Consider the following 17876-nt stretch of genomic DNA (forward strand, 5'->3'; position numbering starts at 1 on the left):
AATCGAAAGCGGAGGACAAAGGTTTCAGAGGCGCAAAGGTCGAAACCGACGCGTCGCTTGATTAACCGTTGTAAAATCTACGCGTTTATTTACCGGCAAGAATTCATTTCGTCTGCAGTGCAAATAGCCGACGGACGAGGAGCGCCGGTTGTACGGGTGACGTCGACGTCGCTTGAACACGACGACGCCGAAACGAACGAATGAACCCGACATGCCGGCTGTGTGCTCGAGTGTTTCAATTTCAATAACTACTCCCCAGCGTCAGAGTCCGCACAATATTGGCCGCGCCGGACTTTTGCCGGCTACGTGTACGCGAAATATTGATAATTAACAATGGTCGTGTACCGCCACAGGGAGGTGGGTCCGGTGGGAAGGGTGCCCGGTTTGGTGCACATCCACGCTGCGAGGAAGGAGGATGAGAGGGGCCGAGGAAAAGGGGGCGGGGGTGTGTGTGACGGGTGCGAGAGCGGGAGGAACGACGACATGGACGGTGGAGAATAGGCTGCCCTGTAGGTTTGGAATGCCAAGGCACAGAGAGACTGCAGGAAAATGAGAGTCGAGGCCATAGGTGCCTATTATGGCAGTCATGTACTGTTCCGCCGAATTTTTATTCGACGGTTGTAACCGCGTATCGCTCTCTCGTTCCGTACCTCCCCCGTACCGAACCCCGAGGGCGTCCAGCTCTTTGTTCTTTTCCGTATCCCTCCCGCTCGTCGATGTCCTCTTCGTTTCGATCTCCCCCTCGATATCGCCTCGCCCGTTACACGATACAAGGACAAGCTGATTTCAAGTGTACATGGAAAATTAGAACGTCGGAGGATACGAGTCACGAGTCGTCGCTTGGTTTTGTCGCTCAGCGTCTCTTGTTATGCGAGTTGATGCGCGATGATCAAATGAACGGACTTTGAGTCTAATTGGATTTTCTCTTCGTTCGATTAAATTTTTGTATACGGGGAATGGAATGGAAAAGGAGTTTTCAAGTATCGTTAATTTCTTATGTTAAAAAAAAGAAAAGAAAAGAAAATATGTATCGTTCAATAAGAATCATCAGCAGAAATTATCAGAAAGAAGAGTAACGACAGAACGGAGATATGAAGAGCAAAATATTTTCTCCGTGATCGATGATGAACTATCTTGCAAGTTATGATAAACAATGATAGCTCACCAGTGGGATCGCGGTAAGCGTCCATGTAGTGGGAACCTCCACTGTCGGGGGTGCTTTCTCGGCTGTACGCCGTGACGTGCACGCCGGGTGGCGGGAATCCTGGCACAGGCCTGATTCCAGGCCCCCCGCTGAAATTGACCGGCTCGTTCGCCGTCGAGAAGTCAACGGGCTCGGTTTGCTCCTCGATTGGTCTGGGTGCTGGAAAACCAGGTCCAACCGGGACCGCCACGGCTTCTCCATGGCCGGTTGGATATTGCGGACTTGGCGCGCCGCTGTAATCAGATGAAGATGTGATATACGGCTTAATATTCTCCCCTTTTCGTTTTATCCTCGGATTGAGAAATGAAAAAACATTTTGTCGGATTAAAATTTTCTAATCTTGCCCCCGTTTGTCTCCAAATTACGTTTGATCCGCACATCTTGATTAAAACGAATATTTTCTGAATACAAATTAAACGATAATTACCTATGAAGCCTGTTGACGCTAAGATCGAGGGTTTGCCCCGGACTGGGCACCTGAGGACTCGCGGTTAAATGCGGACTTGCTGCAGCTTGGGGGCTGCCACCGACTGTTTGGCCCCCGCCATATTGAGGACTGAGACTATTGGAACCGTACGGTGGCGCCTGCAATGATTATCATCACGTTTCATTGACAATTCATTAAATGTAATTAATAATTTACTTAGTTCCATGAACTGGACAGACCTGTGGGCTCGTCGATGTAACACTGGACGTCGACAAATCCATCACTGAGCCGCCTGGAGAAGTTGGAGGACCACCGGGTTTCTGTATTTGCTGGACTTGCGCCACCGTGACGCATTTCACTGCGATGTAATGAAAACGAGCACGGTTCAATGAAAATCCTGATATAATAATTTAAATATCTGCAAATAAAACACTCACCGTCCTCGGTCTTCATCATCCCAGCAGCAGTAGCAGCGGCCATCGCCATCTGATGCTGCTGCGCTGCAGCCGCAGCCTCCTGATGGTACACTCGTTCCTGTTCCTCCGGTGTCATCCCGGTCTGCCCCAGGTAATACATGTTCGTCCTCGAATGTAGCTGTTGTTGTTGCTGCTGTTGCTGTTGTTGTTGCTGTTGCTGCTGCTGCTGCTGCGACTGGATCGGTGCACAATTCTGGGTGTCGTATCTCTCGTAGGCGGACGTGGTGCCAGGATCGTACGGCCGATGATTGGCGGCGTTTGCCACCGCGTTCTCGTAACCCCTCGCGTTCGCGATCTCGTTGGAATAAGTGACGACGGGGCGCGCGATGTTGCTCGCTCCGGGATGCATGTAGGCCCTCGCGTGTTCAGCCGTTCTGTGATGATAAAGTTCCTCGCTGGTGGTGGCCGCAGCAGCAGCCGCGGCCGCTGCGGCCATCATGGCGGACGATTCGTAAGGCGACCTCTGCGACATCTGGTGATTCATCCTCGTGTCCTCGACCATCGGTATGGGATAAGCGACCGTGGGCTGCATGGGGAGGACGTGATGGGTTGGATGCTGGCCGGGATGATGTATCGTCGCGCCGATGGATCCTCTGGACCCCATCGCGTCCATCGAGGACATCGACGAGGAATTCGAGTCCTGATTCATGTACGAGTCGTAGGTTGGTCGTACCGTGGGCGGGGGCGGTGGTGGCGGCGAGTTCACTCGACAGGAGGCTGCCTCCTCCGTTTTCGGCACCAGCAAGTCGGACGTGTTTTGCCCTCTGGATGGTAGGGTGTTGCAGCAACTGCCGCTAGGTGTCATGTTCTCGGTTTTCGGGACCACTTTGGTCGTACGGGACGAGGGATTCTCTTCCGGAGTTTTCGGCGGTTTCACGTTGATCCCGCTGCCCTTCGTTGTCGAGTAGTAGTCGTAAGTCAGGCTGCTCAGCACCGGCTTGGTGTCCTGCGCCGTGGACCCGTATTGAGAATAGCTCTTGCTATCCATCGACGGTGGCAACAGGTTCGTACTGATGTATTCGGGGGGAATTCCGGACACTGCTCCGATATGAAACGATATTTTTCGTGTATTTATACGTTTGAAATAATGATTAAAAAATTACGTGGTTTTATGAGCAACAAAGATAATACTTTAGAATGTATCATCACATTCTTTGAAATGTTGAGAAGTTATGAGAAAATTGGATGAGACACAATTGTAAAATAAAAAAAAAAAAAGAAAGACATCTTTAATATCAATGTCTCCATTTCTTCGAAAATAATCTTAAAATTTTCTTCCAGTATATCATCTAACATTTCGAGAGAAAACTATTTCCAAATGTTCGATTACTACAACGAAGAAGCATAGAAGTCTCCCACGCTCACGCGAGAACTATCGAGAAACGTTTCAAGGATTATTTTCGCGACGGCCGAGAAGCTTAAGCCTCCCCCTCCCTCCCTCCGATCCGATTTCACGAGATGGCTCGACCCGTGGATTTTCGCGTGGAGCGAATTCCAGGCACGTTTGAGGGTCGCCTTACCTTGAGCCTTGTGTCGTGCCTCGCGTGCGGCCTGCTTATTGGCCGCGGCAATGGGACATCCGGACAGGCTTCTGTGCGTGTTCCGATTCGAGCTGACATGGCCACGGCCGTTGCAACCAGGTGTCGGGCATTTCAAAATAGTCTCATGCATCGCCAGAACTGCAGAGAACCCAGAGACACGTGGCGTGGTTATGGAACTCGTTTATATTTCTTTTTAATTTTTTTTTTTATTTTTATTATTTTCATTTTCTTTCTCGTTTCTTCTAAAAAATCTTCCATTTTTTTTTATCTCGTTTATTATCATCTCCTTTCTAATCTGGACCACCACATATACACGCGCACACCGAGATATCGAATCGAACTGGATACATTGAATCACACAGCTCGGTGCCCACTCTTATGCGTTGAGTATAATCGTCGGCAACATGATTTCATTTTCACGCGTTTCGATTCCAATTAATTTAAAGCGATATCGGAATATATATATATATATATATATATATTTAAATCGAATAAATATATCGGAGAGATGTAGTGTAGTATATAGAGAAAAATAGAGGAGAGAACGAAGAAAGGAAGAGAAACGAAAATCAAAGAGACAGTTGTTGGTACACAACGTAATCGGGGGATATAAAATATATATAAATCAAATGTGTAATAGTACAATCAAGTATACCGAGCGGGTAGAGAGAAACTCAAGTAAAGACAATAATCGAGTGACAAAATTATATAACAACAAATTACGATTTTTTTGTGTATCTCGACAGGATTACATTGTTTGTGTTTCGTGTCAGGGATGTATCTCGCGTGGCAAACACCTTGCAATGCAACTAAGAAAAATCTAATTTATTAATATATCAAACATTTTAATAGTAATGATCTAGTTGTGAAAATAATTATATTCGATGTGTTTAAAAGTTCATCTTCTCAGAATATTATATCAGGAAAAAAAATTTGGGCGACAAAAATTTAAATTCGGATTTTAAGTGAAGTATGATTTATAAAAATCATTGGAGATCAATGACTTCTCATCTGTGTTTTGCTCTACAATGCTTGTTGTAGTATCTCACAGGACAGGTCGATAGACATCGTTCGTCTGGGTGAAGGGAACCGTGTCACAAGAGTGTGTGATCGCCCCTACAATTATACTCAATCGCACAAGATCTTCTGTTCGGATCCGGCGTGCGCGCACACGCATATATCCGGCAATATATAGCCGTCGCGCTCCCCGTGTCTCGAGTTCTCCAGATGTTCGTAGGTACGGCCAACAGTAAACCAATAAATTCAAGTGTGGTGATAATTCTCTACTATAATTATAATACTACAAACATAACGGTTAAATTAAAAACTGAAGTGAAACGCAATAAATAAAGCTCTCTACCCCGCAAAAGAAAAGCGCAAAGAATATAAAAAAAACAGACAGACACATAGACACACATAGACGGGGCACGGTTGGAAAAAAACCGGCCTGTTTCTCTTTCGTTCGAAGTAATACGAAGTGGAAGTTCTTTAAAGTTTCGTTCTTTTTCTTCTATTCTGTCTAATATTCTTTTTTTCCACGATACCAATATTTAATTAATCGAATCTCGAGAAGATTGTGTTCGAGACGTTGTGTCGAGAATTTGTGTAGAAAATAAAATTTTTCTTCTTTTTTTCTCGTCACATTCTCACGCGAAAACAGACGTCGAGTCGCGCGAAATCTTGATTGAAACGCGTGCGTATTAAAGATTGTGTGTGTGTGCCGATTTAAAAAGAAAAGTGCCACCGTTTCGAAAATAAGTGTTCGTTCGCTCGTTCACTCGCCACACCCTCGTCGCGTGAAAAAGGCAGTCTCGCAAAAAGAAGATGCATCTATGTAACTACTGATAAGAAGTAAGAAATAATTGCGCCGGTTACTTACTTTCTGGCGTTAGTTTATCCTTTCGTGGACAACCGGATAGGCTGAAATCACAGTAGGAAGTTATGAAGCGTGACACGTTGAGTACACGTGGGAAATGTAAAGATTTGAGAGATATAAACTGGGGATATAATACGAGTGGTCTTTCAACATTGGCTCACAGTCGTTGCCAAAAGTTTGTCGAGCCAAGTTGTAATTTTATTTCCCCTTAAGTTATGCGTTAATCAAATTCTTCTCCGTTTCTTAAAATTCAAATAACACTGAATTCTGTATAATTTTCGTAACGCAGGAAACAGTGATATAGAAAGTTTGATATAGATCACTTCATTAAATTGATTTGTAACTATCTTGTATTCTTCCATTACATTTTCTTAACTCCTTTTGATCTTATCTTGATAAAGTACAATAATAATTTGAAAACTTTGGATAAATATTCTTTGGAATTTTGTCAAGGATACGGGATTTTATTCAAATTTCTTTACGTAAAATTTGTAAGAGTTATTCTTCCACGTACAAGAAGATCAGTTTTCGTTGCGCCTATTACAAAGATTATCATATCTCTTGCATCGCATATTCGGCGACGATCGGATACGTCGAATAGGTTCGCTATTTCGTCCGATCTTCCTGTCGTGGCTAGGTTTCTAATCGACCAGGGCTAAAGTGCAGAGCACAGGTTAATTACCGATAATTGCTTACCTGCGGTGGTGAGAGTAGAGTCCGGTCACGTGACCCTGCCCCGTGCAGCCTGGGGTCGGGCACTTGTTGCCCTCTGTAACAAATCAAACCACGGTGGATGGTCAGATTTCGTGTGATTCATCATCATTACGTGTGGCAAGTAAATTATTAATATATATGTACATATACATATTCGATTATTACAAAGGATTGTAACAAATATCGTAGCAAGAAAAGTGTTGGAAAAATATTGAAATAGATAATTGATGATGAAGTGATAAAGTCAAAGTATCACACCAGCGATTTTATTCTGTTAGTCTCTAATCCTAAATATCTAGGTATAACGTAACAAGGAAAGGGTTAGATATAATAACTTTCAAACTTCAAACTAGAATTAATGATCTGAGCGCGAGAAGATGAAGATTAAAATGATTATTAATCCAGGGGAAATATGATTCTTGAACAGCGATTACGAAATTTCCCTTTATTTCAACGAATTATCCTTATTTATCCGGCGTGAAAATATTTCGCATCGCATTCCCTCTTCCCTTTCCTCCTTTTTTCTCAAAATTGTCCCCCTCGTTTCCATCAATACACGAGCGATATTTCCTTTATTCCATTTCACCAGAATAAGCAAAATATCGATTCATTCCAGATCTAAAAAACCAGCGTCGATTGTCCCGGCGTAATTGTCGGAACGGGTGATGCGAGCTGTCAACGATAGACGAAGCGGAGCGCCGATTCGATTCTCCCGTCCATTTCGCGAATCGATCGCATTGTGCTCTTTAATTAATATCGATTACACACACGGCCGCGCAATTGTAATTGTAATATCGGGCAAACTTTGCCGGTATCGGCTCCATCGTTCCCATCCTCAATTTAATGACCGTTTGATTGCGGATAAATTACGTATCCACATCGCGTTGCCACCAACGGTTTGTCGCCGACACGGTCGAAACAGCTCGTGACAGTTCGTGAGATCCCGATAGGTAGCCGGGCAAAAGTATTGTTGCGGTACGTTTTTGTAACGCGTGGACACGCGTTCGACTCGACGTTCACTTTCGCTTCGGCAATCGAACGTACCTCGGAGAATCAATATTTTAACCGGGAAACACCGGTGTGTTGACAGGGCGCAGTCTTTTTGCAGAGGGGGAAAATGAAACGGTCTCCCTTGACACCCCGGTTTCCAGATAATTCTTATTGTCCGGGTGGATGTGAATGCGTTTTATTTGCTGTCCGCTCACAATGTGAGTGTTTCGTTTCAATTTCGTTATCTTAGAATTACACGTTAGAATTTTCTAAACTGCACTGTATTCGTGACTAATATTATTAAATCATATATTTTAAATTCTAATTGCCATTCTATATATCATAATGAACGAATATAGAAATTATCCGATGAAGTGATTTTTCTACAATTTTAGAATTATTTGTTGCAAATCTTATTTTTAAAAACGTGGAATTCTTCTAATAAATCTATGGGGAAAGGAACGAGTAGTGGACAGTAAGAAACTTGACAGCCGATTCTTTCGTAATGTTGTACGATGGTATTCAATGAAAATTAACCATGGAATAGATGACAACCGCTATGTCGGACATCGCGGTGTACTTTCACAACTCGGCACACACACTATGGAGAATGCGTTTTACTTACAGTTTGCCAATATTCATATATACATTATATTCTTTACTCGGAGCATTGAACCTAGAGGCGGTAAATAAACCGATCATTTATTGCTCGATCGTATTTTAAGCTTCTGCGATGCCTTCTAAATTTAGAAACATAGATCTTTCTCAGTGTATACCAATGTATATAGAAATAGGAGAAATACTGGATACAGTTAAATAAAAATAAAAGTTATTTTTGAAAAAAGTTAATGTAACCTGTTTCGTCTGCTCGAAGCATTAGGCGATAATTTTCAATATTCTCTGATAATTAATAACGGAAAGATGACACTTTAAAATTTCAACGGGAAAGTTTGAAATGAAAACGGATAGATAGACCAACTGTGATACCTTGGATCTTGTTCCGCAAGCTACGCATTTGCGAATAACCACCGGGATTTCTCTGTCCCGCATCTAAGCCTTGGGGATTAACACGGCATATACCTAAACTTGTCCACGAAAACAGGCGGGCTAACGTTATCGTTGTTCATCGCAGAATGGAAGCGTCAATCTTCCGCGTAACTACTTTGCACGGCAACTCTATTACACCATACACGAAATATCACATGGTAGTAGAAGTATCGTTCAAGAACGAAATAATTCTGAAAAGAAAAAAAAGAAAGAAATATGAATTAACGTGCAATTATCTCAAACGATCCAAAAGATAATCGAACATGGCGTAAAACGATGATATATCCATGCTACTTCGGATATTTTATTTAAAGGATACTCAAGCTTCAATCAATACACACTGCAATACACGTATCAACAGTACAATCTTACCCCGAACTAACCCTTTTGCAAAATTAATTTATCATCAAGCAACCCATTATTGTCCGGCAATCATCGATAGAACTTGAATGTTAAGAAACTTTCAGAAATTTCTTCTTCTCTTTTTTTTTTTTCTTCTTTTTTTTTTTTCCCTCCATTCCTCCCCTCTCGATTCTCGCTATTCTTGCACCCTGTCACGAAATTGCATCGGGGGCATGCTCAAGCAACCTGTACCATCTGTCGTGTACTGGCTGCAACTTAATGGCTGGTATGGTGCACGTCACGTATAATCGTGTTCGTGTTCTCAGGGTGACCTCGCGTGACCAGACAATTACAGGTTTCCAGTACGTTGTATGCGGCCCAGAAGTACCAATCGTTTAGGATGAGACCGTCTATTCTCAGGCCCTTCCAGCGCGAATGTTGATTTTAACAACATTCTTCGAATAATTTTTTTTTCCTTTTTTTTTTTCTTTTTTTCTTTTTTTTTTCACGACGTTCTAAGATTAGAAGAGATTAGCTCACGCTTTGGTCACGGTTGATTAGCGCCACCGGTATATAAAACTGTAATTTTATAATAATCAGATACGAAAATACGCGTAATTTTCTTTCTGACCGTTGGTTTTCCTTCTAGTTAATACTCGTTTCACGATCTTTTTCATTTTGCCAAAGTTTACTGATTGCAATTTTACGATTATATATAATCCGGAGAGAGATTGTGTCACTTGCGATTGGCGAAGTTGTTTGCGCGATCGGATAATCGATTAGTCCAGTATATACTGCGAGAAATCGTTAAATTGCTAAAATAATATGACAAATCGATATGAGAGATCGATATAAAATTATTTGAAAGTTTCAACAATTTATTTATTTTGGAAAGTTATAAATTATATTTATAAATATAGTATATATATTAAAGTGAAAGGCTTAGATCTAAATAGAGAGAGAAAATTTAAGAAACGATGCATTGATAATATTACAACAACAATTTTCATTTTCAATTCTTAAATATCATTGATCAACGATCAATACGAATCCTTTTCCCCGTCAAATATCACACGAGACATAATAATCCATTTCACACGATTTTATCAGGATCACGAAGTTTTATCTCGCGACTTTATATTAACTCATTCCATCCCTTCTCGAGCTAAGGCCAATTCGACGTATTCTCAACCCGAAAAAGTCTCGATTCAGACATGCCATAGGTTGGTCACGTGTGTCGGAGGGGTTCGAAAAGGGATTCGAGAAAGGAGGGAGTCTTAAGGGGAGGCCGGGTTCAGGTTAGTTGCGGGTGTTTCCCGTGGAATGAGCGCACTTTTATAAACTTTGTCGTGTACTAATCCTCCACCGGCTCGGATCACCCCTCCCCCCCTCCCTCCAACCAACTACGCCCGACCCACGAAACAGCCGCCATGATGCCGAGAAACTTCATCAAGGCCGTCATTCCGCGTTCTAGAAAGAGAGGGATCTGCTCGATCCCTGCTTAGACCGGCTTGGTCCACCTTCCTGGTAAATTGGATCACGATACGTGATGTCATTAGCGACATACTTTATTTGTCGTGGGATGAGGCATGGCGTCAAAATATTTCGATACATATTAATGAAAAAGGGAAAAAAAATGTATAAATCTGTTTTGAATGTATGTGCCTTTTTTTTTTTGGTTTCCATGAAAATAGTCTCGTGGAAACGAAAAGTGTCTGACACGAATATAATTCTTTTGTATTAGGAAGGAACATTAGATTGTTTCATGCAAAATAAAGAAATTAATATTTTTGAATATAATAATATATATTATTTATTTTTTTTTATTTTAAATGGATTAATCTTTTCTCTTCTTCTCTTTAATTATTACACTTCTTAATTTATTATAAATAAATTAATGTGACAAACATTAACAACGCTCTCTTTTCTTTTACAGAAAGAAAGAAAAAAGAATTAATATCTACGGAACTCTGATTTCCATTAACGATCTTCCTTGAGTTTTCAACAAGTAGTATTAGTTATAACTAGTCAGACACAGCACGCATCATCGATCTATTAACTAAACCCGTCCTCTTCTATTTTTACTCTTCCACCGCATCCATTCTTCTCTAAACGAATCTAAATTACCGATCAATGTATATTCATTTTATATGGATATATTTTAAACAAAAATCGTTTCGATAATGAAGAAACACGCGTCTCTAATAAAGAAATAACGGATATTCGCTTATACTTTGGATGGAACGTCGAACGGTATCCCGGTTGCTTTTTAATTAGCGGCGGGCTGAAAAACGGCTAAGGGTGGCGGTTGGCCGCCGGCGGGATTAATAAATTAGCCGTAAGGTTTTAAAGCAGCCGGCCGATACCTAAGCTCGACTGGGGATAGAAGGAGGAGGAGGAGGAGGGAGAAGGCGAGAAAAAAACAGATAGGAAAACCTGGGTGGTGGAAGGGAAAAGAAAAGAGCGGAGGAAGGGGCGGATAATGGTTCCGGTCAACAAAATGAATACCGGCACGCGCTGTTCTTTCCGGATCTCTGAATAGACTTGTAACGAGTCGGTCAGCCAGCCAGTCCTCTCTTCTTCTTCTTCCTTCTTCTTTTTTTTTTTTCTTTCCCTCTTTCCCCGCCATGGGATCCCGTGGCCCGAATGGCGAGAGAGGGTCAGAGAGAGAAAGAGAGAGAGGAGGAGGATGAAAGAGCGGGGTTCAAGGGGTGAGAACGAGGATGAGTAGCGCGGGCACTGGTCGAGGGTGAGGCAGTGGCCGAGTGTGTAATTGTGTTATTTTGTTGCCATTTCACGTGAGGGTCACCGCGGGAGGTCCAGAGGTGTACATAAACACCAGGATTGTTTTATTCATTTCGGCCCGTTGCACGACGCGTGCCGAATTCTTTCCTTCTTTTTTTCCCCTCTTTCTCTCTCTCTCTCCGCTGTCCTCGTTTCTCTTCACCCCTTACGTATCGCTCACCCTCTTCGTCCTTTCCGCGATCGCGCACGCATCGTGCTCGAATCGGAGATATTATCGACGGTTGGAATTGCGGTTAAACGCGCGAACCACGTCTATCTAATCGATGGACAGATTTAAATGTCCACGCAACGTGGGGGCGAATAAATAGTCGGGGATTTATTTTAATCGAATCGATACGAAGTACGGGGATCCCCTTATCGGATTCTTTTGATCGTCGGAAAGGGAAAGAAAAATATCTTTACACCTGTTAACCCTTGTGGGGGACACAGATGGAAGAAAAAAGGAGAATGTAGAAATATAAATGTATTTTATCCGTGGAAAGAGTCGTTTAGGAAGAAGTGTAAGTGTCGCGTAAGAGTGTGACGGCCGATTCTCGATCGGCACACAAGGGGGATGGGATCTCTTGAAGAGGTCGATAAGTAGAAGACGAAAGATTCTAAAAAAAGAGAACAGCCCAGGGAACAATCACGGGGCACGTATTTACACACTGGCGGCGCTTGTAGCCGTAACGCGAGGGTAGAGCCCCTGCCTCGCGCGAGTAAAGGTCCTTTTTATGCGTGCGGTCGCAAAGGCAGCGTAAAATTGAGTTACAGGGCAGTTTATTTTTTTATTAGCCAGGCCAACCCTGCCTGCCGCGCGGTTTCAACGCGGAAAGGGTGGTTTTTGCGGCCGACGGATTTCCCGATAGTGGTTTTATGGCGTGTCAACACGCTCTTACGCTCGTGTAACGCGCGTGTGTACGCGTGTGTTGAGTAAAAAAAGAAGAAAAGAAAAAAAGAGAAAATATTTTAAAAAACGGAGCGGAGAGAAAGAACAAGAAAGATTGAGAGAGAGAGAGAGAGATACGAAGTATAAAGTAAAAAAGAAGAGAAGAAAAGAGGAAGTAGCACGACGTGCACGCGATCCTGTCGCTAAATCGAAAGGTAAGGGAACGAGCGGCGCGAATGGCACGGCGAACGAGGCTGCGATTAAAACTATAGGTCTGTGGAGTCCGGTAGGCAAGCCTGTACCGCCGTCACGCTTGTAAGTATGCGATTAATCGTGCCCACTTATCACGTTTATTCACCGAGATTTCCGTCGTGCTACTCGCTTTATCTGCGACCACGAATCTTTTAACGATCGATCGTTGCGAAATATCGACGAGTAAATTATTGGAAGAATAAAACGTTGAGAATTGGTTTCAATAGTATTTATATATAGTATATTTTTATTTTTCTGAAATTTTTTTCTTCTCGAAGAAGATGTAGGTCAACGCATACGCGTTGACACGTGACAGGGAAGATTGAATTTTTGAACTGTTCATTTTCGCAGCTTCAGTCGGAGAAAACGTTAAGGGGATAATGAGGACAGGCAGCAGAGCCGCATGGTGGTAATAAGGTACCGTGATGTGGCTGAGATGCTAGTCACGTTTCTAGCTGCTGACAGCTGCGGCTTATACGTATGACGTGGTATCAACCCCAAATTTCCCCGTCTAGGCACATCGTGTCGTCGCTGCCCTAAGATCCTGGAATGCACTCGAACTTCCACCTGTCACGACCGTGGAATGTCTCCCTATTGCCGTGGCGGGTGAATTTTCTCCGATTTCTTTCTTTCTTTCTTTCTTTTTTTCTTTCGTTTTTCCTCATTTTTCATTCTTCTCATTCACCTCGCGACTCCTCATCTCGTTTCGATCGATCGATTAAACGTTTCAATTTAGACAAGTGGGTCAGGTTCGTATCGTATTTATCGAATTATATTTAATTCAAAATATTGTTAATAGTGGAAATTACTAATTTAGGATACAATTAATTGCGGTATAATTAAATTCAATCACTTCGTGATTATTTGTACACATTAGGGAAAATTATTAATTTAGGACACCATTAATTGTGACACAATTAAAATAATCACTTAGTATTCGTGTAATAAATAATATATCTAATTTAAAAAGCGGTAATAAGATCGTAAAAGATTACTTTTAAAAAAATTTATTTTAACGGATAGCAGTAGTAGTTTGTTTGAAAAAAATCGTACAGTCAAGATATCAATATACTTCAGAAATTTTTAAAGTACGTAAAGAAGCAATCAATCAACTTTTTTAAAAAAAAGTTAGTCAGAAAAGGAGAAAGAGAGAAAAAAGAGCGGAGTAATTTAGAATAGATAGGGAGTAGCACATGGCGACGTAAACTCTGGCTTATATCACAGAGCTCTAAAGGGCACGTGCTCGAATGCGTCTAATAGGTGCAAGTTTCCCCGCGTGCTGCTAGTCTTTACGATCATCGCGACGTTCCCGTGATCAAGCGAATAGTTTCGAAGCTGTGCCAAAGACGAAGACAAAGTGGCTGTAGCGGAGGATACGGAGAATAACTTTACTTTGAGAGACCTTGATTTCACCATTTGAGTCATCGCCCCTCGCTTCGTAATTATTGATTTTCCGTGCTACCCTAACTCCCCTAACTTCATAGAGAAAGCAAGAGAGAGGGAGAGTGTGACGGAGAAAGGCCGAGGAGAAGAGGTACTGTACACGCGGGAGATGTCGAAAATGCCTTTTGTATCCTTCTCTCGGGTAGAGGATAACGCGTGGATTCTGAACCCTGACTGATCGCCTGAAACATTAATCTCATCAATGATTCCGCGAATTTCTCATCACGCCCCGATGTCTGTCTTCGCTCGTAAAACGAAATCGTCACGGTCGAGTCGGAGAAAGCGATTTTGGATGGGGCACATTGCTCGTGTCCCATTTGCAGTCGTTAAAGTCTCGACAGAGCACGCGAGACGACTATTATCGAGGTATTTTCGTACTATCCTTACAAGTCGGATAAGTTCGATAAAAGAAAAAAAAAAGAAAAGGGATTCCTCGAAAAGAATAGAACACGAGAGATCCTCGAAAATTCCCAAAACAGTGGAAGACGAAACTCGTGATGCAAAATAGTTTGTTGAAACTCTCACCTCTGCTGAGACTGGACGGAGACATGGACATTCCCGGTCTGCTGCCATCGAAGGTAACAGGTCTTTCAGGCATTTTCATCACAGTCTCTTGCTGACCAGCCCCGGACGACACCTCGACACCTGTCGTGGAACTAGACGTGGTCGTGCTGGTCGAGACTGCGGTGATCGAGATACTGTTCGTCACATTGTTCCCGTTATTCCCGTTGTTGACCGAATTCGCCACGTTGCTTACGCTACCACTACTTCCGTTGCTGCTACTCGTAGTCTTGCTGGCCACGTTGTTGGCACAGCTGTTACTGTTACTATTGATACCGTTCGCGGTGCTACCGTTGCTGGTGCTACAACTGCTGACAGCCGTCACACTGACCACTCCCTCCCTGGCTATGTCCTGAATGGCACTGGCCGCTCTCGACCCGATACCAGCCGGTTGAAGGATCGTGTACTGTTTCGAGGAGTCGGGGCTGGTAACCGCTGGCAGGCCACCGGTTGGGCTTTTGTTGCCCGTCACCGAGTTCTGCGTCACCTCGTGCCTCGTCACGTGATGAACCTCCTCCTTGGACGATTTCAATTGCAACAACGAGACCGTTGTGGAATGCTTGTCTTCGGAGGTGGGCGAGATCCCTGTAACAGGTTGGGGTGTCGGCATCGTTGGCCCTGGCCCGGCAGTGGGGTAACCGACGAACGTAGCGGAAGCTGGATACGGGCCGATAGGTGGAATCGCCGTCGAGGCAACCGAGGCCACTGACGGTGTTCCGCGGCCAGTCGCTTTCGCGTGGTCGCTGTTGGGTGGTCTGAACGCCGATGTTGCGGAGAATGGTGAATTCGATGGGGGCGAAGAGGAGGAGGTGGTGGTGATGGTGATCGGTGATACTTTCATACCGTTCTCACTGTACTGTCTGTGATAATTCGAGTACAATTGTTGTTGATGCTGTTGCTGCTGTTGATGCTGCCTCGCCGAATTCTGCGGCGACTGACCGTTGTTCCTACACGTCCGATCCCTGTCCCTGTCGTTCATCTTGTCCCTGTCGGACTCGTCTTTCTCGGCGGTTGGGTCTGACATGTCGATCTCCAACTCGTTCGACGAGTCGTCCACCAGCTCGTTGAAGTCGGGCGGATCGTATCTCGAGTATTTGTCCGTCTGCCTACCTTGAGCGTCCACGTGAGTACCGATCATGTTTCTGTCCTTGTTCGACAAAGATCTCACCGGCACTGGCCTGATTTTACCCGGCTCGGTCACATTGTTCACTTGATTCTGAACGATGCCGCACTCGTTTTCCGTTTTCAACAAATTGTCCAGATCCTTTTTCACTTTGCCCGGGTGTTGTTGCTGTTGCTTCGTCACGTCCTGTTGCTTCAACTGTTGTTGCTGGGATCTATTGCTTCGATCTTGTTGTCCGCGGAAAGATATCACGTCTTTCAAGGAACATCCCGCGTCGTTGCTCGTCGTCGACGAAGTGGACATCGACGAGGGCGACAATTTCGGATTGTCCTTCTTCTCTTCGAACAAATTCTCGAAATTCGATTCGTATTTATCCTCGTCCGTATTGCCTCGTTGGTACAAAGAACCTCTAGGACCTGGCCAACTTCCGGACAAACTTTTCAAAGCGGCTTCAGTCTCTCTGATGAGAGTCTCATCGTCCTCGGGCTCCTCCGAATGCTTGCTCGATTTTCTCGCAGGACTACCCGAGTTTCCAGCAGCGAAAGCTCGTTTCTTTTGCGGCAACGGTATATTCTTGCTCGAGTCATTGGCGTCAAGCGATTTACGCGTCTCATCGTCACGGACGCTTTTCCTTCTTCGTTTAGCGGCAGCATCAGCTGTCTCCATTTCTTGGGGAATGATCGCTTGAACAGCCTTCTTGTTGATCAAGGGTTGCTGCTGCTGATAATGCGGCTGTTGTTGTTGTTGTTGTTGTTGCTGTTGCGGCTGCTGTTGTGGTTGCTTAGGATTTGGGCTGACAGATTCTGCTTCCAGCTTCCGTTTTTTGAGATGAGCCATCGCATTCTGGCCACCTGGCACGCTGGTCAGTTCCACCCTGGAACACAAAAATTCCAGAGGATCAGGAAATCTGCTCTCTCATCGGATGCATGGATGCGCATTGAATTTTGATCAATGGAATGCAATCAGCTCGATCAAATTTGCTCGATATCTAACGAAACCGATTCCCGTAGCTGGGAAACAGAAGCTCTGTCAGTTTCCAAACAATTCAGACCGCCCGTCCCAAATCGTCTTCTCTATTCTTTTTTTTTTTTTTTTTACCTTTTGCCTTTTCTTTCACTGTTCACTTTCTGTTCATTAATTGTTTGCAAGCCTAAAGTAAACCTCGTCCTCTTTAAATAAACTTCACCTGAAATTCGTCGAGGTCCATCGAGGACATCGGCCTCGAGTCCTGGAACCTTTTCCATCCACTCCCCCTCTTTCTCTCTCTTTCCCCCTCCCTTCCCTCTATCTCTTTCTCTCGAGTCTTCTCTGCCGAGATCTTCAGCCGAACACTCGAAATCTGCCAGCAACTGTTAAAAATCCCCTTCTTTCAATCATTGAACGAACACACTCCCTTCTTTCCTCTCCTCCTTCTCTTTCTCTTTCCTCTCCCTCTCTCTCTCCCCCCCTCTCTCTCGTTCTACACGATTATTCAAACGTAATCTCGACTGAGAATCGGCAAGACATGGATCGTGGACACACGTTCCGATATCGTCACGCACGCGCGCGATCACGCACCAGCCACGCGCGTTTCCTCCTCGGCTCGGCTTTGAACCGACTCGATGTATACATATATATACATACATATATATACGTATACGTGTATACTCGATATACAGAGATATACAAACGCCGTTGCCTTTGTGTCAAGCCACAAGTGCGCGCGGGTGAGCCCTTCCACGCAGGATGCTCGCGAGCTACTGTGTGCTATGTTTAAGTTCGCACGGGGGTGGCGATCTTCCACCACGGTTGAGGAGGGGATGAAGGCTTGCGCGAGCAACCGGCAGCTTCTGCTTCGCCGCGAGAAGTGGGGGCGGGTTCTGCGCACTGTCCACCCCTTTTAGCTAGGAACGCGATTCCCGGCCTCTCAGCACAACCCCCGTCACTCACCTCAACCACCCCCGTGAGCGTGGGGGGAGTAGGGGACACGGCCCCTGGATCCACGAAGGCGAAGGTGTTCAGTGTGTTACGGGCGTCGGTACATACCTTCGCCCCCCCTTCCCGCTTATATTCACCCACATCTTAACTTCAACCCCCTCCACAGTAGTGGCCTGTCTAGCCACGATCTACGTATACCTCTGTGCTACCTGGTTTCTCTTTCGCCGCCTTTAAGAGTCCTGGCTGGTCCCCGGCCAGAGACCTCTTCCGGCCTTTTTCTCTCTCTCTCT

The 17876-nt window shown here is 44.3% G+C and overlaps 1 protein-coding gene across 9 annotated transcripts in view; it reads right to left on the reverse strand.

Moving 5' to 3' along the window:
- Window positions 1-17876, reverse strand: part of LOC410882 (mucin-5AC) — a 286325-nt gene that overhangs the window by 13100 nt on the left and 255349 nt on the right. For 7 of the 9 annotated variants that reach the window (XM_016910911.2, XM_026446430.1, XM_026446429.1 and 4 more), the window contains 8 exons: window positions 14511-16543; window positions 6221-6293; window positions 5528-5568; window positions 3628-3786; window positions 2069-3145; window positions 1871-1989; window positions 1632-1789; window positions 1166-1437 (listed from right to left, as the gene is read on the reverse strand). In XM_016910911.2, the coding sequence (XP_016766400.2) occupies window positions 1166-1437; window positions 1632-1789; window positions 1871-1989; window positions 2069-3145; window positions 3628-3786; window positions 5528-5568; window positions 6221-6293; window positions 14511-16543 (3932 nt within the window). Of the gene's footprint in view, window positions 1-1165; window positions 1438-1631; window positions 1790-1870; window positions 1990-2068; window positions 3146-3627; window positions 3787-5527; window positions 5569-6220; window positions 6294-14510; window positions 16544-16855; window positions 17404-17876 lie in introns of those variants that run through there. The other 2 variants (XM_026446433.1, XM_026446431.1) reach the window with 2 other exon arrangements.

This window comes from Apis mellifera, linkage group LG2 (genome assembly GCF_003254395.2).
Source record: "Apis mellifera strain DH4 linkage group LG2, Amel_HAv3.1, whole genome shotgun sequence".
Classification (NCBI taxonomy): Eukaryota; Metazoa; Arthropoda; class Insecta; order Hymenoptera; family Apidae; genus Apis; species Apis mellifera.